At 46.4% G+C, this 25153-nt stretch overlaps 1 protein-coding gene across 1 annotated transcript; it reads right to left on the bottom strand.

Annotated features, from left to right (window-relative positions):
* Positions 1 to 18436: 18436 nt before the first annotated feature.
* On the bottom strand, positions 18437 to 24374 carry LOC311223336 (potassium voltage-gated channel subfamily V member 2-like; the record flags this gene model as incomplete). Its single annotated transcript, XM_084308128.1, has 2 exons — positions 18437 to 18706; positions 23034 to 24374. 2 exons carry the CDS (start codon positions 24372 to 24374, stop codon positions 18437 to 18439), a joined length of 1611 nt encoding a protein of 536 aa, XP_084164254.1.
* Between the last annotated feature and the right edge of the window lie 779 nt (positions 24375 to 25153).

The raw sequence follows: 25153 nt of genomic DNA, 5'->3' as shown, positions 1-25153 counted from the left end.
GGCAATAAAGCGATTCTACTTCTACAGTACGACTACTTCTACTTTCCACCACAATCATCAATGGAGGGCTCAGCTGATCAAGAAAGACCGGTGACCACCTGGCACCTCTCTTTTTTTAAGATAGTAGGGCTAAAGAGATGCAATAGAGATTAGCAGTATTCTGACCGTGGTCTTTAGGCAAGAGAGACGTGAGGACAACAATGGCAGAAAAAGCAGCCCAAACTATTAGCCTAGAAGACTTCCACATTGTTCTCAGCCTTGTGTGTATAAGCACAACAGAAAAGGTCAAGGGAAGTTAATGTTTTTTCGTGTGTTTTTAACATTGTGAATACTGGGGAAACTGCAGCAGCAGGAGAGATTACTGCCAGATGTCAAGCGTCTTCATGGCGTGTTGTATTGTATTCACATAATTGTCTGTGTGGATGATGATTATATCCTACATTCTTGGCTCAGTAAGCAGCTTTGAAGGGACTTTGCTAAATGTGCCCTGTAAATCTTGCAAACATTTGTTACTGACAGGAAACAAAAGACCCTGGGTGCCGGGAGCAGATCACTTTAATCCCGGTCAAATGCAAAGCAGGCGTGTGCAGTGGCAACACATATTAGAGGGAAATAGTCCTTTTCTAACCTGATAACATAAACTTACTAAAAGGGCCCACTTTTTTTTCTTTCTGTAGCTGACAGGAAATACACTAGGGCCAAAGCTGTTCCCCCCCAATGGGATTATTCTGAAAATGTTGTTGTTGTTTCCGGCCGGTCCACCTCGCTTGAAATTGCAATGTATTTCCAATGGACACATTTCTAAATCGTCTCGTTTTAAAACAAATACCTATTCATGGCATGGTGTACCTTTCTGTGTGTCTTCATCCACAATCTATAGCTCAACATGAAACAATTCGCAATTCATTGTAAAATAATTACGTATAATTTTATTTCAACCAAAAATGCTTAAACAATAAAGTTAGTGATAGAAGGGAACTAATTTTGTGCAAAAATGGAAAGCTTGCCAATGTTCATGAGGCAGAATTATTACAATAGCCGATAATACATTTTCCCAATGATAAATCCCTATACGGGTGGACCGCGCGGGAAACTAAAGTGACGTCAGACTACACCTCCCTATATAAGCAGGTAGACATCCAATCCATTTCTTCTTAGTGGTAGACAGAGCCTATGACAGAAATGTTCCTGACATGCTCATAGAATGATGTGTGGCGTATTCTTCTCCACTGTATACAGTATAATATTTTGATCACAGTCAAGTTGTCAGAGAATTGTATTATATACTGGTTAGCAGTGAGGGACCAAATGATAAGGTAGGCCTATACAGCTAATTTAAAGTAGCCTGAAGGCAATTTTTTCATCTATATTTTAAGTTAACCCTTTCACTACCACACTACAGAAGGTTAACCCTTTACTATCACACTAAACAGACGGTTAACCGCCTGTAGTGTGATAGTAAAGGGTTAATCTTCTGTAGTGATTGATTGAAAAGTTTATTAACAGATTGCAGAATGGGTACAGTACAGTACAGCTCAATACATACAATTGTTAAGGGGATGCAGACCAGACAAAGACTTTCGTCTTGTTTACATCAGGGTCCCCCATTTTCAATTCATCATATGACACACACAACATACAGATAGACAGTACTGCTACATCTATACATTTATGACATACCAGATTTGCAAATACAGTACTGTGTGATACAAAAAAATCCAGAAAAAGAGTGTATATACATTTGACATAGAAACTGTACATTGGAGGAGGTTGGGTAGGTGGGGTGGGGTTGGGTGGGGCTGTACATTGGAGGTGGGGGGGGGGGGGTTGGGTAGGGGGGGGGGGGGGAGTCCCGGGGGACACTGTACCCTGTACATTGGAATACTGACATACGTTTGACATAGAAACTGTACATTGGAGGAGGTTGGGTAGGTGGGGTGGGGTTGGGTGGGGCTGTACATTGGAGGTGGGGGGGGGGGGGGGGGTTGGGTAGGGGGGGGGGGAGTCCCGGGGGACACTGTACCCTGTACATTGGAATACTGACATACATTTGACATAGAAACTGTACATTGGAGGAGGTTGGGTATGGTGGGGTGGGGTTGTACATTGGAGGTGGGGGGGGGGGTTGGGTAGGGGGGGGGACACTGTACATTGGAATACTGACAAAGCCATACTTGGTCTTTACTGTACAACTGGGTTAGGACATTTGTAGGGGCCAGTTTCGAATTGCAGTCTCCCGTAGGTGTTCTTTGAGAGTGTTTTTGAAAGTGGGTAGTGATTCACATTCCTTGTGATGCTGGTCCCAGGCTGTGATGCTTCCTGCCGGCGCATCCAATTCCCCCAATGCCCCAACTGCGCCATCATTGGTTAGGAGCAAGCGTGCTGATATGAAGGTTGCTGGACTTAGGAGCAAGTGTGTAATATGAAGGTTGCTGGGAACCTTCATGTTTTCCTGTAAAAGATAAATGCACACAATAAAAACACTGGGAGCTAGGCTGCTGTGCATGTTATATGCTCCCCCTGTACAGCACTTTGTGCCCCTGTGGCTGTTAAAGTGCTTTATAAATAAAGTTGGATTGGATTGTTGCTGCTGTTGGGAGCTAGGCTGCTGCAGTAGCTACGCAAGTGGGTCACAACGGTGTTCACGTTTTACGGTAATGTTGCGACAATGCTGTGAAAATACCGTAAAGCGTTGTGGTAACGAGAGGCGTGTACCACTTCCGCAACGTATTTGATTTCCGGGGTTGGCCTGATTGGCCGCGACGGCCACGTGACGCGCGTGGCACGCCCCCGCGGCAGCCGCAGCGGCAAGCGTGCTGCCGTTGGCGAAAGCAGGATGAGAGAGCGTAGATTTCGCTGTGTATCATTTAATCATTTATCATTTAACATTTGAAAGGCATACATTGTTGTCATACAGAAGTACAGAATACTTTTATCCAAAATACTTCTTACTGTTACACTGTTAGAGACTGTGCTAGACAAATTAATGACTAATTCGGTCTGAAATAGCATAACTAATAACGTTAGTAAGCACTGCTTATATGCTTATTATGTCTGCGGGGTACAGTAAACGTTTCTCCTGGTACATTCTGAAGAGCTTACTTACTTACTTACGCCTTTTACCCCGTTTGGGGCATAGGCCGTCAACAAGGGTTCTCCAAGCATCCCGATCCTGAGCCAACCTCTCAAGCTGGCCCCAGGTGTGTCCCATCTTCTTGGCATCATCTTCCAAGTCTCTGCGCCAGGTGTTTCGTGGTCGGCCTCTCTTTCTTTTCCCTTGGGGGTTCCACCTGAGAGATTGTCTTGTGATGCTCAGGGATGGTTTACGGAGTGTATGGCCAATCCATCTCCAACGCCGTTGGAGAATCTCTTTCTCTGCTGGCTGTTGTGTTCGTTGCCACAGGTCTTTATTGCTGATGGTGTTAGGCCAGCGAATCTGGAGGATTCGGCGCAGACAGGTGTTTAGGAAAACTTGTAATTTATTGGTTGTTGTGACAGTGGTCCTCCAGGTCTCAGCGCCATAGAGTAGGACTGACTTCACGTTGGTGTTAAATATCCTGATCTTGGTTGTGATGGAAATGTCTCTTGAGCTCCAGATGTTTTTTAGTTGGAGAAAGGCTCCTCTGGCCTTGCCAATCCTGGCTCTCACATCAGCATCTGTTCCACCTTGCTTGTTAACCATGCTGCCCAGGTAGGTGAAGTTGTCTACCTCTTCCAACGCTTCTCCTTCCAGAATGATGGGTGATGTGTTGTCAGAATTGATTCTCATGACCTTGCTCTTCCCTCTGTGGATGTTAAGCCCAAGCCAAGTAGAGTTGTCAGCGATGGTACTGGTCTTTTCCTGCATCTGCTGCTGGGTGTGAGAGAGAAGGGCCAGGTCATCTGCAAAGTCGAGGTCTTCTAACTGCGTCCATAATGTCCATTGTATGCCATTTCGTTTCTCTGCCGTGGATTGCTTCATGACCCAGTCTATTGCCAGCAGGAACAGAAATGGTGACAACAAACAGCCCTGTCTCACTCCAGTTTTTATCTGGAAGGCGTCGGTGGGTTGACCGCCATGAATTACCCTGCAGGTCATCCCCTCATAGGAGTTCCTGATGATATTTCTGTACTTCTCTGGCACTCCGTAGTGTCTGAGTAGCTTCCAGAGGGTCTCTCTATTTACGCTGTCGAAAGCCTTTTCATAGTCAATGAAATTAATGAATAGGGGTGAATTCCACTCTAATGACTGCTCCAGTATTATCCGCAGTGTTGCAATCTGGTCTGTGCAGGATCTGTTTTTGCGGAAGCCCGCCTGGTGGTCTCGTAGCTGTGGGTCGACTGCGTCCTTCATCCGGTCCAGTAAAATCCTGTTGAATACTTTTCCTGGGATGGAGAGTAATGTGATCCCTCTGTAGTTTGCACATTGGCTCAGATCTCCTTTCTTCGGTATTTTGACGAGGTAGCCCTCCTTCCATTCTGATGGGATGTGTTCTTCTTCCCATATCTTCTTGAAGAGAGGATGGAGCATCTCTTCCATCGTCTCTATATCGGCCTTCAGTGCTTCTGCCGGAATACCGTCGGGTCCTGCAGTCTTGCCGTTCCTCAGCTTCTTGATGGCTTTGCGGATCTCTTCTTTTGTTGGCACGCTGCAGTCTATCAGCAGATCCCTGTCAGCTTGGTGGATGTCTGGTGGGTCCTGTGGTGCTGGTCTGTTTAGCAGTTCCTCAAAATGTTCTACCCATCTTTCCTTTTGTCTTTCCTCTCCGATGATTGGCTGTCCATCTTTGTCCTTAACTGGTCTTTCTGGTTTACTAAACTTTCCTGACAGCTTCTTGGTGGTGTTATATAAGTCTTTCAAATTTCCATGTCTAGCTGCTTCTTCAGCCTCTGCCGCAAGACTCTCTATATAGTCCTTCTTGTCTGCCTTGATGCTTTTCTTAACCCTTTTTGTGGCTTCTGTGTACTGGTTTTGTGCTTTGACCTTTTCGGCTCTTGTTCGACTGTTGTTGATTAGTGCCTTCTTCCCTTTCCTCTCCTCTATCTTCCTCAATGACTCTGCTGATATCCACTCCTTGTGGTTGTGTTTCTTCTGAAACATTCTGAAGAGCACACCGCTGTATGTTGGAGAACCAGCGGTCTTCCGCTCCTCCTCACTCGGAGCGGCACCTCGGCACAGCTCAGCCCTGTGTGAGACGCGAGCAGGAAGGAGGAGATAGGAGTCCTTCCAATCGGAATATGTTGTTTCTTTACACATATGTTGGATTATGAATATGTCTTTATAGCTACAAATGAATGCTGCCAGGCTGGTCCGCGACCCTCCGTGCTGCGATCACCAGCGGGGAGAATATGCTCACGCGAGCGGCATCGCTGAGCTCTGGTGACGGTCTTATTGGGGCTTATGCCGAGAAGCAGTAACACCACATTGCAACTGTTGTGTTACTGCTTTCTGACCGAATTAGTCATTCATTTGTAGCTATAAAGACATATTCATAATCCAACATATGTGTAAAGAAACAACATATTCCGATTGGAAGGACTCCCATCTCCTCCTTCCTGCTCGCGTCTCACACAGGGCTGAGCTGTGCCGAGGTGCCGCCACGAGTGAGGAAGAGCGGAAGACCGCTGGTCCTCCAACATACAGCGGTGTGCTCTTCAGAATGTACCAGGAGAAATGTTTACTGTACCCCGCAGACATAATAAGCAGCAGTGCTTACTAACGTTATTAGTTACACTATTTCAGACCGAATTAGTCATTCATTTGTCTAGCACAGTCTCTAACAGTGTAACAGTAAGAAGTATTTTGGATAAAAGTATTCTGTACTTCTGTATGACAACAATGTATGCCTTTCAAATCAAAATCTACGCTCTCTCATCCTGCTTTCGCCAACGGCAGCGCGCTTGCCGCTGCGGCTGCCGCGGGGGCGTGCCACACGAGTCACGTGGCTGTTGCGGCCAATCAGGCCAACCCCGGAAATCAAATACGTTGCGGAAGTGGTACACGCAACGATGATTTGTTTACTTGGTAACACGGGTCATCAAGGTATGACGGTGTGAAAAAAATTATACCGCCCAAGCCATTGCTTATTAAATACATTTTCAGTCATTCAAAAAGAAATAAAAAGTGACAAAGTTGTTTAATTAAAGTACAAGTGGATAATGGATCAAAACGTTACCTTAGAACAAATCCCACAGCTTCTGTGACCAACACACTGAGTCTTCTTCTTCTTCTTTTCTATTTTATTGGCGGTTGGCAATCACTTTCGACGAGCATTACCGCCATCTACTGAAAAGGAGTGTGGATCTGGATGTTCTAAATCCTATAAAATTTTTGTTCTCAAAAAATTAAATAAACTCTCCATACAAACTTCTCCAGAACTTCTTTGCAAAATATCAACTATTTTAAGTGCTATCTTTTCCCTCTTCAAATCCCTAATAAGAACTTTCCTTTGCCTTCGATATAATGTACACTGTTCTACCACATGTTCTACCGTTTCTAGACTAACACTACACTCACATTGTCCATCTGTTCTAGTCGGCACAATATACAGACCGCCAGATCAAACTGGCTTTTATGATACTCTGGATGTGTGCTTAGCTGGAGCTGAGGATGCGGAAAAAATTCTTATTGGGGATTGGAACACGGATATGCAACAAAAAGATGCACCCGTCTTCAAATCCTTCAATAGGTTTTGTGATCTGCACGGCCTCAGCCAACTAATCACCCAACCCACAAGGATATCCTTAACCTTTAGTTTGACTATACTTTGGATTTCAGCCTTACTACTCTGTATATTCATTGTAACTCTATTAAGTTCACAAGCTCCTTTGGCCAACTTGTCCGCCAACTCATTCCCTCGAACTCCTATATGGGCCGGCACCCACGAAAAGGCAACCATAATACCTGAACGCCGAAGTCTGTCTACCATCTGCACTATTTCCAGCACAATATCCATCCTTGACTGGGACACTACATTTTGTATACTTATCAATGACGACATTGAGTCTGACGCAATTAAAATCTCACCCTTAGGCCTATTCTCCTCTATCTATGCTAACGCTATCATTATAGCTACTAGTTCTGCCGTATATACTGCAGCTATACTGTCACTCAATCTCTCTTTTTTTGAAATTCCAAGACTTGGGATTGTAAATGCCGCACCCACTCTGCTTGACTCCATCTTAGACGCATCTGTATAAACCACCAGTCTTTCACCATATTTTAACCTAATATAACTCTCCACCATATGACTACTAATTTCCTCGCTCTCCTTTAACTCCAATAATTCTATATCAACAACAGGGGTACCCATCAACCAAAGAGGAACTACTGGGAAACAGACTGTTGGACACACACTCATTTCCAGAATGCCCATCGCTCTAGCTTTTGACTCTATAATCCACCCAAAACTTTCTAGCTGTGCCTTCTCTTTTTCCTGACACTGCACTAATAAATGTTTGCTAATATGATCCTCCTTATGACCTCTAAGATTGGCCCAATACACTAACCCCAACTTATCTCTTCTAATATGCAGGGGCATTTCTCCCATCTCCACTTGGAGTGCTGCAACTGGCGTAACACACTGAGAGTCTGAACTCAGGCCTCCTACATAAAGGTGGTCTGCAGATTTGACAGCCAATCATCTTTCTCTTTGTCTAATTCGTTGATTGGAAACAGGTGGAAGGCGGTGAGGTTAATTTTCTCTAATTGGTTAATTGATTCTGGACTGGTGTGTTTCAACAGGCCATTTGAGGTGACTTGTAAGTCGCTTTGGATAAAAGCGTCAGCTAAATGACTAAATGTAAAATGTAAATGATTTTGAAAGCCTTTTTCCTCAATTGGTGATTAGTGAGAATTGCTCTAATTGGAACGTCTGTTGGATTGATATTAATTGTTTTTGAACTCGGTCCATTTACATCATTGACATGGCATTTAAATGTATTCTAATGTATTCATGTGACTGTGAGTCAGGAGGCTACATGTTTTTTCCAGGGCTCAATGAAGAGCAGCATACAGACACCCTGTACTGGATTGTTAGCTAACGAGAGTTACAAGCAGCTGGGATGATTAGGTTCAGAGGAGGTCCATGAAGACACTAGAGTAATATATAGTTGTTACAAAGGATCAGATTAAACGAATATATATATTTATTTATTGATATATATTGCATAGTATTTGTATATCGTTTGATATCCCCTGTATATTCCTTGTACATATACACGGAATATCCCTTTAGCCCAGACCATAATATTCCATTCTCCTATTGGACAGCGGTCCACCGGCGCCAGGGACCGGCCTCCGGAGTCAGGTTCAAAGTCACCGTCAAGACGTGTCTGGACATGCCCGGCCTTGCCCAGGGATACGCGACAGAAATGAGATTGGAACTAGTTTGTTCACCGTGCGTATAAATACGGCGCAGGTGAATATAGAAGCCCCTTACCCTCTTGCCTTCTTAGCCTTAGTAAGTTACCGATAAGTTGAAGCCTCACCCACGATACAACGTGGGGTGAAGTATGGCCTGTTTGGCCCCAGAATAGAGCATTGAGACCGTGTGCGAATTAATAACTGAATTGTCAGAGTTTGGCGCTATACCGTCGAGTGCGACATATTTCTATTAAGTCATTAATAGTCTATTTGTGTATAGTGTATCGTGCGGTTAAAGTTCTACAGTGACCAGCATCTCCGACGCTTCCTCGTATTAGCTAGAGTTCTTATCCAGGCTGGGCTGACCACATGGCGCTTTCACCCGAGGAGACCTAGACGAGAACCGTATGGACATGTACACTGGATTAATCTACCCGACGACTACATAGCCCTTTGCGGCTGGAATATATTTGCTTTGGTCCTGTGATTTATGGAGCGGATAATCGCCGACGCCTGCACGTGTTGGATTTACCCCGCGAGGAGTCAAGTCGAGTCGGCGCCTCAGAGAGACTGAGGCCGACTAGCTTTCTTCACTGTGGAGCTACAGTCTACAAGAGAACCAAGCTGTATTCGTCTGTGGATCAAGAGGCTACTGCACCGGCTCCTGTACCTGGAGTCTCCCTAGTCATCGTTGACCAGACGTTCTACTACCGACAGATCTTCTACCCTGCTGGCTTACAACCAGGGGGAACCCCTTCCAGTATCTCCCGCTATATTACTAGTGTACCATAGATATAATTCCCTAAGATTCAGGTTGTATAATTACCTCCTGCGTAACCAGAGAATGGACATTCATTATTGATTTGCCTACGCATATTCCTTTGCCTTACAAGTGCATACAAAGAATAATGTAAAGTATCCTATGTACCTTTTGCTCCATTAAATACTTGATTATACCTTTGTTTGGAACCGATTTCATTGTGGGAAGTGTTCATCATATTCATATATCGTGTACTGTATGGCCAGTAATTAAAGTACATAAAGCGGTAGTGGTTTAATGATACCATACTTATCAATACATTCAGGGAATTGTACCCCTCAGTTACAATTGGTCCTTCGAGCCGGATGGTAACTAGTGTAATATTAATATAGTGGTATTAATATTGACATGGCCTATGATGAACACTCCACAAAACGGTTCTCCTAAAGTAGATCGCCCGCAGCGTAGACGGCAGACACCTCAGTACTTAGAGGATTACGTTGCCAGTATACTACCTAGCCTTCTACAGACGGTAAACGCGGAATAAGTAGATAGTAAAATTATGTCCGACCCTATCGCCCAGGTTACCCCGCCAATAGAGGCCCTAGTGGGTTCTAACGTAACTGACCAAGCTCACGGTAGGGACCAGGAGGGACCTGACACGACTTTACCCCCCGCCAAGACCGAAGAAGTAGTCCCCGGAGAGCTCCAGGATAAAGACAGCTCTCCAGGGATGGAACTCTACCCGCTACAAGAAGAGGAGAGCACCCCGGAGATGGATCTCCAGGACTCGCCACAGGAGAACAGATCTCCAACGAGTACTGCCAGGAGCGGATCACCTCAACCAGCGTCTTCCCCCAGCGGGGCGGACAAGATGCTGGCACAGGCATTCCTCGCCAGCCTAGCAGCCTCTACAGAGCGCGATCGACTCCAAGCACAGATGCTTAGCGAGCGCGAACATTCTTCCATGGAAAGAGAACGCCTTCAAGTGCAGCAACGGAGCGACGAAGATCGTATACGTCTAGAGATTAGACGCCTTCAGACGGAAGAGAATATGGTAAGAGACCGGGCCGAAGCAGAGCGCGCCGCCGCCGAAGCAGAGCGCGCCGCCGCCGAAGCCCAGCGCGCCGCTGCCGGTGCCCAAAGAGAAGCAGAGCGCGACATCGCTCTCACCAAGCGCGAAGCCGAGCGCGAGCGATTACAAGCGCAGATAATGGAGCAGCTGATCGCCAGGGCGACACCCCCTCCCTCCGCACGGGGTTCCAGGGCCTCGTCAAGACACGGGTCAAGGGCACCCTCCCCTACCCGATCAAGCGACCCTGAGCCCGACCCCCAGAGAGAGCCTATACCCCCCTCCGAACTCTTTCCCCGACCGGTCCACGCGAGGACCAGTTACAAGGAAGAAACGGTGTACACCGCGGAGAGGCTAAATAGACGACTACAGGATCTAGAGGACCTGCCAGAGCAAGAAGAAGAGGGAGAGGAGGAGAGTCAAGCCCGACAGCAGCACAGAACTCCACAGGACCAGGAGGTCCAGTACAGCCCAGGCTCTACCCCCGCGGCTCTGCGCTACAGACCCCCGACTCAATTCACGGGTGAGCTTGACGCACGACCAGCCCCGAGGAATAGCACCTGGATACGCGGGCCATGGTACCCAGCAGGTACCAGCCCACCAAGAGGCGTAAGAGGAGACTCGCCTAGGAGGCCTCTCTTCCAACGCTCACCGATGTGCCAGCCATCCATGGCATCATACATTGGCACACCGACGTTTCCGGACTTCACCCACGAGAACAGAGCACAGTACACGGAGCTACGAATGTGCTTAGAGACAATGATGTCCGATGTAGCTGACGAACCGTACAAGTATGGTATCCTACTGAAGCACCTCAAGGTGCCCCGAGCGCACAATATAGCGCTGGCCTATGCCACCTCTACTACCCCATACACAGCGGCTCTAGCAGCACTCGACCAAAGATATGGACGCATATGGGATTACGTAATACAAGAGATAAGGCATATTGACCGCCTACCCCCAGCCACAGACAATCGCTCACTAGATGACCTGTCTATCAAGGTACAATCCCTGGTAGGGATGCTGGGGGCGCAAAGAGAAAGGGGTATGCACGAACTGTACGCGAACTCTAATGTCGAGAGGATCTTAGAGAAGCTTCCGCCCGCCCGACAAGAGCGATTCAGGCGGCAAAGAGACCACCGTGATCCTAACGGTCCCGAGCCATCCCTCCTAGACCTAGCCGACTTCCTGGCGAGAGAAGTCAACAGCCTACGGTTGGATACGTTCATGCGGAGCACCCCAAGCTCCAGAGAGGGACCTAGGAGAGCAAACGATGGCCGAAGATTGGTGACCGTCATGCACCAATCAGAATCAGTACCGAGCATCAAGAACCACAGTACCCCCTCGATGAAAGAGAAGTGGAAGATGGTGTGCCCGTACTGCGAAAAAGAACACTGGTTGTCACAATGTGACACGTTCAAGAAGATGACCGCCGACGAGGTGGGTCAATGGATAAAGTCCAACCGACGCTGTTACCGATGTGCGCGCAGTCACATGGCAGCCGATTGCCGCTTAAAGAAGAGGTGTAGTCGGTGTGACGGAGCCCACCTAGATGTCCTACACGACAGTAACAGAAGAAAGCCTGCACCCTCAAGCAGCACAAAGGCAAGTGTTATGTACATTGACCCCGCCAGCAGCGGGGGCGCCCGAGTGCTCTTAAAGGTGGTCCGCGTAACACTGAGTTACCAAGATAAGGTCATGGACACTTACGCCGTCCTTGACGACGGGTCAGAGAAGACCCTTCTCCTCGCGTCCGCTGCGGCCCAGCTGGGGCTGCGGGGGAGCGAAAACCAGATGACGATTCGGACAATAAGAAGAGATCTAAAGACGATAAAGGGCGAGAATGTCTCCTTCACTATCGCAGCAAGCGGGCAGCCAGAGAGACGGTATAGGATTACTAATGCTTTCACCAGCCAAGAAATAGGCCTGTCGCAGTACACCTACCCCATCGCCAAGCTGATGGATAAATATGTGCACCTGCGTCAACTACCTATCCCGCTCATAGACGGTGCCACCCCGACCCTGCTGATAGGCTCCGACCATGCAGACCTCATAGTCCCGATAGACCGGGTCCACACAGGGCCCAGAGGCTGTCCTGCAGCAGTCGAGACCCGCCTAGGATGGACATTACAAGGCCCCCTCGCTAAGTCTCTTAACCGAACAGCAGCCACTAACTGCCTCCACTCCAGAGTGACAGAAGAAGACACCACCCTCCTACAGCATGTCGAGAGGCTATGGACACTAGAGACAATGCCCTTTAAGAACGAAAAGAAAGACATTCGTTCCAAGGAAGACATTTACGCTATAGCACTCCTCGAGCAAGGGACAAAGAGAGTCAAAGTCGGCGGAGTGATGGGATACGCAACTCCACTCCTGAGGCGAGAGGGTATGCCCACCTTCCACGCCCCAAAAGAAGCGACGGAGCGGTATCTATTGAACACAGAGCGGCGCCTAGCCAGAGACCCCGCTCAAGAGACTGTGTACCGCGCTGAGATTAGCAAGCTGATCACAGCGGGACACATAAAGAAAATTGACATTAAAGAGGCCAATCAGACGACCGAATCATGGTACGTGCCGCACCACAAAGTCCACCACAACGGCGGGGATCGTATTGTGTTCAACTGCAGCTACCAGATCGGATCACAAAATCTGAATGGGGAGCTCTTGCCCGGCCCAACACTCGGCCCCTCTCTACTAGGCGTGTTACTGCGTTTCCGCCAAGACAAGGTGGCCATCAGCGGCGACATCAAAGGGATGTTCCTGCAGGTGAGACTAGTGGAGGAGGACAAGCCCCTGCTGCGGTTCCTATGGAGAGAGAGGATCGGGGATGAGCAACCAGCCATCTATCAATGGGAAGTCCTCCCTTTCGGAACCACATGCAGCCCATGCTGTGCTACGTTTGCACTGCAAAAACACGTCGCAGAGGACCCAGCAGCTGATGAAGAGGTCCGAAAAAGTGTAGAAAATAGTTTCTACGTGGACAACTGTCTGCAAAGCGTCTCGACGCCAGAAGAAGCCGAGGCCCTTCTACTCAAGCTCCGCGCCTCCCTGATCAAAGGCGGCTTTGATCTCAGGCAGTGGGCCAGCAGCGACCCGCAAGTATTGCGCAGCCTCTCCCCCGAGGACAAGGCAGCAAGCAGCGAGACCTGGATGGCGACCATCCCAGGAGAAGCCCAAGAAATGACATTAGGACTAGTCTGGCGCTTCAAAACAGACTCGCTCCATTATAAACACACACCCCTGACCAAGGAGCAGGGAAGGTCGACTGCACTACCGACCACCAGACGGAGTGTATACAGAACACTCGCCAGACAATATGACCCGTTGGGATGTATTCTACCTTACACCACCAGGGCAAAGATGATTGTAAGAGCGTTATGGGACAAGGACCAGGGCTGGGACGACCCCATACCCGAACACCTTGCATCCACATGGAGAGAGTGGGAGACGGAACTCAGCTCACTCCCAGGTGTTAACATACGCCGCAGCTACTTCCCACCCACAGTGAGGCCGGAGACGTGCCAGATGGACCTGCACGTCTTCAGCGACGCCTCCGAAGTAGCCTACGGTTCGGTGGCCTACTTGCGTGCCCGAGAGGAGGGAGGAGAAATACATACTGCTTTCATCCTGGCCCGCTCAAGAATAGCCCCACGAAAGCAACAATCTATCCCGCGTCTAGAGCTCTGCGCAGCCCTAGCAGGAGCGCAACTCGCCACGTTAATCCAACGTGAACTCACCATTCCGGTGCAAAGAACAATCTTGTGGTCAGACTCCACGACAGTACTCACATGGATCCGGTCTGATTCGTGCAGATACAAGGTCTTCGTGGGAGTCAGAGTCACAGAGATTCAAGATTTAACAGAAGTAGCAAGCTGGAGGTATGTGGACACAAAACACAACCCAGCGGACGTCATCACCCGGGGAATGTCCCTGGATGACCTCACCCGTCACAACCTATACAGTGACGGGCCAGAGTTCCTCAAGCTCCCGGAAGAAGAGTGGCCTACACCCACCCCACGGGAAGCGAGTAAAGAGGAGGCAGAAAACAAGAAATCTATGTTCTGTGGATTGAACACACTCGTCTCCACAGACCCCGACATAGACGATTGCCTCACCCTAGAGAGTGCGCAGCTAAAGACATTCCTGTGGCACCACCCAGAGGTTCAGCTCACTACTGACATTACTGCAGCTGACTACGAAGAAGCGGAACTTCTTCTACTACAACGAGCCCAGAGAGACTCGTTCCCCGATGAGGTAGACTGTCTACAGGGAGCAAAGCCCGTCCCATCAGACAGCAGACTGCTCCACCTAGCCCCCGAGAGCGACGCCCATGGTCTCATCAGAGTGGGTGGTCGTCTGCGGAGAGCTCCAGACTTACCGGATGACGTCAAGTACCCGACACAAGGTCACAGAGCTGATCATAAAGAAATACGACGAGGATGTGCATCACGCCGGGGCAGAGAGAGTCTTCGCGGAGATCAGACGTCGTTATTGGATACTGCAAGGGAGAGAAGCAGTGCGGCGCTTCCAGCGAACCTGTCTAGACTGTCGTAAGTGGCGAGCGCAGCCCAGTATACCCCGGATGGCTGACCTACCTACCTGTCGCCTCCGACTCGGCGACAAGCCTTTTCACTCCACCGGTATGGACTGTTTCGGCCCGCTGTATATAAAGAAAGGAAGAGGAACCGAGAAGCGGTGGGGTATTGTATTCAAATGCATGACCACCCGAGCGATGCATATAGAACTCCTTCCAACCATGAGCACAGACTCATTCCTTATGGCCTTCCGAAGATTCACATCGCGGAAAGGTAAACCGTCTATATTGTTGTCTGATCACGGGACAAACTTCAAAGGCGGAGAAAGAGAGCTGAGAGAGAGCTTCCAAGCTATGGGCCCAGAACTTAAGACCCACCTCGCTCCATACCAGATTGACTTCCAGTTTAATCCCCCGAACGCACCTCACTTCGGTGGAACTTGGGAACGAGAAGTACGTTCAATAAAGACAGCCCTGTACGCCGTGCTTGGGGCCCAGACCGTGGCGGAAGAAGTCCTAATGACAGTCCTCACGGAGATCGAGGGAGTATTGAACTCAAAGCCCCTCGGTTACGTCTCAAGTGATGTAGCAGATGTCGACCCAGTCACCCCCAACACACTCTTGATGGGGCGGCTGGACCCCGCGCTACCACAGACAATGTACAGGCCTGAAGAAGCGAACGGCCGAAGAATGTGGAGGTACAGTCAAGTATTGGCTGACAAGTTTTGGAACAGCTTCCTACTCCACTATCTACCGTCTCTACAGACCCGCCAGAAATGGGTGAAAGAGAGAGACAATTTGACAGAAGGAACAGTCGTCATGATTATCGACCAGTCACTACCCCGAGCTATGTGGCCGGCCGGCCGCGTAAGCAAAGTGATCACCGGTGCCGACGGAAAGGTCCGAGCAGCCGAAGTGCTCGTCCAAGGGCGGATCTACACCCGACCCGTGGCGAGGCTAATAGAACTGCCAAGGCTCCCCGATACCATCGATGACGACCATGACCCCATGACTTTGTGAACTGACAGACCCCTCACAACAGACATTGAGTAGTGGACAGTGCGGTTAATCTGTCTCTGCTTAGCTAATTAGGTGGGACTAATTAGGGGGCGGCTGTTACAAAGGATCAGATTAAACCGAATATATATATTTATTTATTGATATATATTGCATAGTATTTGTATATCGTTTGATATCCCCTGTATATTCCTTGTACATATACACGGAATATCCCTTTAGCCCAGACCATAATATTCCATTCTCCTATTGGACAGCGGTCCACCGGCGCCAGGGACCGGCCTCCGGAGTCAGGTTCAAAGTCACCGTCAAGACATGTCTGGACATGCCCGGCCTTGCCCAGGGATACGCGACAGAAATGAGATTGGAACTAGTTTGTTCACCGTGCGTATAAATACGGCGCAGGTGAATATAGAAGCCCCTTACCCTCTTGCCTTCTTAGCCTTAGTAAGTTACCGATAAGTTGAAGCCTCACCCATGATACAACGTGCGGTGAAGTATGGCCTGTTTGGCCCCAGAATAGAGCATTGAGACTGCGTGCGAATTAATAACTGAATTGTCAGAGTTTGGCGCTATACCGTCGAGTGCGACATATTTCTATTAAGTCATTAATAGTCTATTTGTGTATAGTGTATCGTGCGGTTAAAGTTCTACAGTGACCAGCATCTCCGACGCTTATCCAGGCTGGGCTGACCACATGGCGCTTTCACCCGAGGAGACCTAGACGAGAACCGTATGGACATGTACACTGGATTAATCTACCCGATGACTACATAGCCCTTTGCGGCTGGAATATATTTGCTTTGGTCCTGTGATTTATGGAGCGGATAATCGCCGACGCCTGCACGTGTTGGATTTACCCCGCGAGGAGTCAAGTCGAGTCGGCGCCTCAGAGAGACTGAGGCCGACTAGCTTTCTTCACTGTGGAGCTACAGTCTACAAGAGAACCAAGCTGTATTCGTCTGTGGATCAAGAGGCTACTGCACCGGCTCCTGTACCTGGAGTCTCCCTAGTCATCGTTGACCAGACGTTCTACTACCGACAGATCTTCTACCCTGCTGGCTTACAACCAGGGGGAACCCCTTCCAGTATCTCCCGCTATATTACTAGTGTACCATAGATATAATTCCCTAAGATTCAGGTTGTATAATTACCTCCTGCGTAACCAGAGAATGGACATTCATTATTGATTTGCCTACGCATATTCCTTTGCCTTACAAGTGCATACAAAGAATAATGTAAAGTATCCTATGTACCTTTTGCTCCATTAAATACTTGATTATACCTTTGTTTGGAACCGATTTCATTGTGGGAAGTGTTCATCATATTCATATATCGTGTACTGTATGGCCAGTAATTAAAGTACATAAAGCGGTAGTGGTTTAATGATACCATACTTATCAATACAGTCAGGGAATTGTACCCCTCAGTTACAATAGTACTGTTACATTTGTGACATATATGATATGCATATATACAGTACTGTTACCCATAGATCCTGACAGAGAGTATATACATATGATGGGGAGGAGACTGTACATTAGGAGGGGGTGGGTGGGTGGGAGAGAAATATACATACGGTGGGGAGAGAAATGATTTAGCATAGAAAACATGGCAAAAATATAAGCCTGCAAACCTCAAGAGGATGTAATCAAAGGCAGCATAACTACATACCACTTTAACATAATTTTTAGAGGTCAATGGTTTGAGGGTTGAACACAAGCACTGGAATACATCATACATGTATTACTTTTACTTTTGATACTTAAGTACATTCAATATCAAATACTTCTCCATTTTTATTTAAGTATAATTTTGAATGGAGGACCTTTACTTTATTAATATTTATTAATTAATAAAACAGTAATATTTTATCTAGCTATTTCTACTTTTACTTAAGTAAAGGAACTGTGTACTAATTCCATCACTGCATGGAGGTATTTAAGAATCATGATGAATCCATACAGGCCCACATGTCGTTCCCAGCCATGCTCTCACCCAGCGTATGAAATTGTGTTCAATCAAGGATGACAATGCTTTTTATAAGCAGAGCAGTATTTATTCAGAGTATATAGGCATTTTATTGTTCATAGAAAAACAGGCAGCAAAAAAAGGTAAAGATACAGCAGCAACAGCATTTTGTGTTTTTCTCCACAAGCTCTGAATCCATGAATATCAGGCGCTAACGTGCAGTCGGAAAGCTCATACTCTATACCTGCTGAAATAATATGTGAGTCTGGGAAGTTGGACATAAATGCTAATCAGAGTGAATTAGAATAATTAATACACTGAAATTACAGAATTTCCCAGTTGGGTTATAAAACCCTTGCCCAGCCTGAGGGGTGTTGGCAATATCTCTTCTTCTTAGAAGAGTAAATCATTTTCATTTGGATTTGGGTTGGATTTTATTTAGGCTACAATTACAATTGTAGTCGGAGTCCTGTTATGTCAAACTGTATTTCTTGCTCATTAAAAATATACATCATTCAATATAAAAGGATATCATTGACAATAAAGGTACAAAGTAATAGAAAACAATGAAATTGAACAATACATTAGAAATGTCACAAATTTATTCCATTGGTCAAGTTAGTGAGGTGTGTTTTTCCATTATTTCTTTCTCTTGAGAGAACAAGCAGTTCTACTGGAGAAATCAAAGTACATTGCTGTCCTATAAAATATTATATGTCTCACAAAGCAGATAAGAGATCATTGGTTGTGAGAACTACTGGCTCCACAACAGCAAAGCTTGAGGTTTCTTGCCGTCCTCTTGGCGAACTTCACCTTCCCTCGTTGCTGCATGTAAGCTGTGTACTCATTGGCCTTGAGTTTGGCGTAGTAGTCAGAGAACTTGTTGAAGAGGATGGATATGGGCAGGCCATTGAGGATGATTCCAAAAGAGATACAGATGAAAGCGAAGATGCGACCCAGGATTGTCTCCGGGTAGATGTCTCCGTAACCCACTGTGGATATACTGACCTGCAGGGGAACACATTGAGTTTCTGATTGATTGATTGATTGATTGATTGAAATTATATATATTTTTTATCCACTTTTTCTCCTCTTTTTCTATAATTCTCCCATCCAAATTTCGGTGTGCCAATTCTCCCCTCCCCTGTCTTGAACGTTGCTCGCATATGTCCCCCACTGGCCGGTTGTAGGGAGGATAGAAGCCTTGCATCACGTGTCCCCTCTGATACACGAGGAGGCAGCCTGTCACATCTTTTCACCTGCCAGCGCGGACTCTCATTGGCGAGGTGTAACGTGTGGGAGGCTCACACTACCCCTGCCATTTCCTGTCTCTGCTGTGCAGGCGTCCCCCAACCGACCTGTAGGAGTCGCTGTCCACAACGTCCAGATTACCACCCATCGACTTCCACCCGCTAACTCTGCCAATTGAGTTAGTATGACGGCCGGCCGAAGCCGGAGGCAACGCCGACAGCCGGATTCGAACCCGGTGTCTCTTGCGTTGGTGACGAGTGCAATGTCCGCTGCGCCACCCAGCCGCCCGATTGACATTTTTATTAACAGATTGCAGAATGGGTACAATACAGTACGGCTCAATACACACAGTTGTTAAGGGGATGCAGACCAGAGAAAGATTTTCGTCTTGTTTACATCAGGGTCCCTCATTTTCAATTCATCATGAACATGAATGAGACAGAATGAGTCACTGGCTAATGTGAAAATGAGATTCCCACAAGAACTAGTGTGAGATATTTTGAATGGAGAAAAAAATGATTGGTCCAATACTATTAAGCTTAATCTTTTATTTAGATTGAGCTTGTCTTATCTCAAAATTACATTAAGAGTGTAAGTAGAGACGGACAGGCATGTACCATAATAATACTAACATTTGAATACTAAAATACTATGTTGATACTAGGCCTACATCAACTCAAGGGACACCAACAAACTGGACAAGCTGGTGAGAAAGGCTAGCTCCATGGTGGGAGTCGAGCTGGTCAAACTAGAGGTGGTGGCAGAGAGGAGGATGAGAAGGAAGATGGCCGCTATCCTGGAGGACCCCTCCCACCCTCGTCTATACTTTCCGTAGCCGCATTTCTCCAGGACGCTCTCTGATTGGCCACTGACTGACGCTCTCTGATTGGCCACTGACATGTTTGCCCAATCGCGTGACGAGCTGTGTCTTTGCCCATTTCCGCGTCGAACAGCCTGCAAACTACCTGGCGTTCTATCGCCATGCTCTAAGACAAACTCTAACCTTAACCAACTTCGAAAGAGTGCCTAAGCTTAACCGTCGAAAGAACTTGCCGTCACGCTCTAAGACAAACTCTAATCTTAACCTACTTCGAAAGAGTGCCTAAGCCTAACCAGTGTAGAAACTGACGTCGGCCAATCAGAGAGCGTCCTGCAGAAATGCGGCTACGGAAAGTATAGACGCCTCCCTCTCTAGCGTTATTTCTAAACCTAGCCGCATTTCTGGCAAGACGCTCTCTGATTGGCCGACACCTGTTTCTACACTGGTTAAGCTTAGGCACTCTTTCGAAGTTGGTTAAGGTTAGAGTTTGTCTTAGAGCATGGCGATAGAACGCCAGGTAGTTTGCAGGCTGTTTGACGTGGAAATGGGCAAAGACACAGCTCGTCGCGCGATTGGGCAAACGCGTCAGTGGCCAATCAGAGAGCGTCAGTCAGTGCCAATCAGAGAGCGTCTGCCAGAAATGCGGCTAGGTTTAGAAATGACGCCCCTCTATATGAGGAGTTAACCAAGATAGGAGCATGTTCAGCCATAGACTCATACCCCCCCCCCCGCCCGACAGTCCACTAACCAGCTCAGCCAGTCCTTCGTGCCAGCAGCCATCAGGCTCCACAACCGTGGGCATGGACTGCTGCCAACTGCTGGAGAACTAATGGCTGCAGACTCAAGAACTATTAGGAATGTCTGATTGATTGATTGATTGAAAACTTTATTAACAGATTGCAGAATGGGTACAATACAGTAAGGCTCAATACACACAATTGTTAAGGGGATGCTAGACCAGTGAAAGACTTTCGTCTTGTTTACATCAGGGTCCCCCATTTTCAATTCATCGTAACATTTATGACATACACAACATACAAATATATACAGTACTGTTACATCCAGACATTTATGACATACAAGATGTACAAATATACAGTACTGTTTGAAAGACAGAGATCCTAAAAGAAAATATATACATATATACATTCGAGGGGGAAGAAACTGTACATTGGAGGGGGTTGGGTGGGTGGGTAGGGGGCTGGTTTGGACATTTACCGGGGCCAGTTTCGAATTTCAGCCTCCCGTAGGTGCTCTTTGAGAGCGGTTTTGAAGGAGGGTATGGATTCACATTATTTTACGGCTGTGCGTAGGGCGTTCCACATTGTTGTGGCATATTTGCAAAACGTGTTTAGTCCCTTGTTTGAGCCGAATCTGGGTTGAACATGACTTGTGGAACTCCCTCTGGTGTTGTGGTCGTGGAATTCACTGACCTTTGGGAAGTATTTCGACATTTACATGGGTATCTTAGTGGTGTAGTGTATCTTGTAGACCAGGCCCATTGCAAGTTGCTGTACTCTGTCGTCTACTCTAAGCCATCCTAGGTTGTCAAAATGGGCAGGGGTGAGGTTGGTTTTAGGAGTAAGGTCAAGCAGTAGGCTGATCAGTTTGTTTTGTGATGTTTGTAGTCTTGTTTTTAGGGCTTTTGAGGTGCTTTGGTACCATGAGGTGCAAGCCGTAGTACCCTTGGATGAGTTCTCCTGTTAGAGTCTTCAGGGTATTCTTGTTTACCAGAGAGGAGATCTGGTACAAGAATCTTGTTCGTTGGTTGAATTTTTCTGATTACATTGGTTGCCATTTTGTCACAGGAAAGATTTGCCTCTGCCCACTATAAGTGTGACTCTTAACCACCAAAACCTGCACGGATTACAACATGACATAAATCATGCCAGTTAGGGTACCTTGTGTTTACTGCACCTTGTGTATACTGTATTCATTCAGATTAAAATTCTTTATTGCCAATATTCATTGTAACGTATATAACTGATTTGCACCTTTGTTTACACTGTTTATTTTTCTCATATTTCTATATTCAGATCTAATTGTATTGCCTATATTTACAGTATGTCTTTCTATTACTACCCTGCCCATACCTGTACCTCTCCTCCCCCACGCTGCTATGACCCCCACATTTCCCCATGGGGATCAATAAAGGAATATCTTATCTTATTTACATTTACGTTTACATTTACATTTACATTTTACATTTAGTCATTTAGCTGATGCTTTTATCCAAAGCGACTTACAAGTTCTGTACGACAAGTCAGCAGGAAGGGTACAACTCTTTCAGCTGAGTAACGATGTTCATCAAACAGTGTTGAAACTTGGGTGCTGCAGTGTTGAGTGCATATAGTAGAGACATATTAGTATAGTAGGTAGTAGTATAGGCAAGGACGATTATTTAGTGGGAAAATGCATGATAGTAGAAGACATTTAGAAGGTTATTTTAGTAAATTTATAAATGTTTTCTTCATTTCAACTTTCTTTTTGTTAAATTACATATTGCAGATGTCTTTTAGGGCACCTTTCAGCCAGGAAGATTTATGCCAGCGATATCTAGTGCAAAATTCTATTTCAATATCGCAAACAAAAAAGGGCATTATGGCACCCAAGATAAGAAGAAAATGGCTGGGGCTGTTGCCCCCCAACTCTTTGCACACTTGACCCTAGAATGACTGCATGTATAAACCTCCCATTCGTTGACCATTTCAGTCGGCATTCTCCTCCCCTTCCGCTTGCTGTTTTACTTTTGATCATCTTCAACCCTGCCTCTGCCCGTCTCCTGTCTGCACTTGGGTCCACATCCCAGCCTGGTTTTTACACTTCTGATAAACATTGCACTATATGTCATGGCAGAATTAAGGAACCCTGATTATAGTACAGTAGATATATATTGATATATATTTAGATAGTAGCTATATAAAGTATTCTGATAATAATAATAATAATAATAATAATAATAATAATAATAATAATAATAATAATAATAATAATAATAATAATAATAATAATAATAATAATAATAATAATAATAATAATAATAATAATAATAATAATAATAATAATAATAATAATAATAATAATAATTAATAATAATAATAATAATAATAATAATAATAATAATAATAATAATAATAATAATAATAATACAATTACATAATAAATGTAGCATTATATTATTCTCAATCATCAGTACAAATGTTCTATAACATTAGAAAATAGGTATTTTAAAAATAAAATAATGACATGGTGTAGGTTACTTACAGCTGCCCACCACCACGCATGAGGAATACTGGTGAAGTTGGTTTGCGGCATGTCATGCTCCACCGTGTAAACCATGGCAGAGAAACTGAAAATCCCCATGGCGATGAAGAGGAAGAGGCAGCCCACCTGCTGGTAACATTGACGCAGGGTGAAACCAAACGCCCGCAGTCCTGTCGAATGGCGAGCCAGCTTCAAGATACGAAAGATACGCATCAGCCTCATGATGCGCAGCACCTGGCCCAGTTTCCCAACACGCCCCACGGCCTGCATGTCCGCCTCGTGCTTCGCGTAGTTCTCCTGGTTATCAAAGAACTCCAGGATAGCCTGCACATACTGAGGCAAGATAGCGATCAGGTCTACTGTGTTAAGCATGCTCCTGACAAAGGCCCTCGTGTCGGGCGTGGACGCCAGGCGTAGTGTATACTCCATGGCGAAGAAGGCGATGCACATGGACTCCACGTGTTCACAGTGGGACTTGCCACTGAGGTCACCCGAGTGGGTCTTATACTGCATGTCTTCCACCGTGTTGAGAGTCATCGCCACCAGGGAGATGGTGACGAACAGGCTGGAGGCCACCGCCACCCCCTTGGCCATGACCGAGGAGAACGGCTTCTCCATCAGGTTCCAGATGATCCTGCGCACGTTACCCAAATACATGTCCTGGAAGAGCTCCTCGTTCTCCTCGACCTCCACCTCGGCCTCCAGCTCCCGCTGGATCTTCAGCTGCTCGTTGATCTCGTCCTGCCGCTCTTCGAAGGAGATGCGGCAGCAGCGGTGGGTGTTCTTGATCCTCACGCCCCAGTAGTTGATCTCTTCCAGGTAGTTGCGGGGGCACAACTCGTCCTTGATATAAAGCACACCGGTCCGGTAGAAGTTGAAGATACTGTGGAAGACATCTGGGTCCCTGTCGAAGAAGAACTCTTTGTTTGTCACATTGTAGTCATCACAAAGGTCCAGCTTCTTGTTGTGATCCGTGTAGGTGGCCAGCCGCCCTATCCTGGTTTTAGGGTACTTGGCAGCCATCCTGTAGGCGATCTTGTAGGACTTCCCTCCAACATTGACGTTGATCATATAATTTCTTTTGGAGGGGGAAAGCGGCTTTGAAGTGGGGTATAAAGCAATGTCATCGTCATCATCATCTTCTTCATATGCAGTGTAAATGTCATAGATGTCCCTGCTCAAATCCTGCATGGAATTCCAATCCTTGATGCAGCAGTCCTTGACAAAAGGAAGGATGCTGTCCTCAGAAGGTCTCCTGGTTTCTGACTCTGCGACTTTGTAGTTGGGGAAGAGACTCTGTCTCCTGTTCCACAAGTTCTGGACCATTTTGGTGCTCCCCATGTCGATGCCCAAGGCTACACAGCAGACAGCCCACTCGGATCTGCCTGCATTACTATCTCCTAATACCCCTTTGCATAAGCATGGAGGAGGGCGTGCAGGATGCCTCACTGCCCCATTAATGTTGCTGACTGAGAGGATCTGTGTGCTTATAGAACATCTAAATACCATTATCCCCTGCCGAGCTCCCGGGCTGAACAAACTCATCTCTTGCATTCATGAATCTGTAATGCATGTTGTGGATTACCGGTAGTGTTGATAGGGTTTCCATGAGTGTGTGTGGTTACTGTTTGTTTTAGAGACTGAATAAAACAACCAATTGAGAGTTGGGTTAGCTTTATTTAAGTTAAAAACCACAAGTGCAGTGCAAGGAAAACAACACAGGATATACCCATACTACATCACTTTTGAGGATATGCAAAGTGAGGAACTGAAGTCAGAGGCAGGTTTCCTCAGTAATCTAAAATGCAGGATAGGACAAAAAATGGAACATATACAAACAAGACAAGAAAACAACATTGTACTTTGCGTAGATATTTTTTTCAGGCCTTTGGTCATTCATCTATTTATAATCCCCATAGATTACAGATGGAGGAAGTCATACTGGAAGGTTATTAGAAAATACCACTTCAGACTTTATGTTCTTATACTCTTTGAGCAAAAACAGAAAGCCAAGTGATCACAATCATTTCATTTGAAATGTAAATCAAAATACCATCTGGCTTTTGTTTAATTGGAAAGAAATGTACAAATCTTATAATCATGATTATTTGTATTTTATC

This window comes from Notolepis coatsorum (assembly GCF_963971535.1).
Source record: "Notolepis coatsorum genome assembly, chromosome: 2".
Lineage (NCBI taxonomy): Eukaryota > Metazoa > Chordata > Actinopteri > Aulopiformes > Paralepididae > Notolepis > Notolepis coatsorum.
Note: the sequence above shows the minus strand (reverse complement) of the source record. Positions and strands in the feature narration are given on the sequence as shown.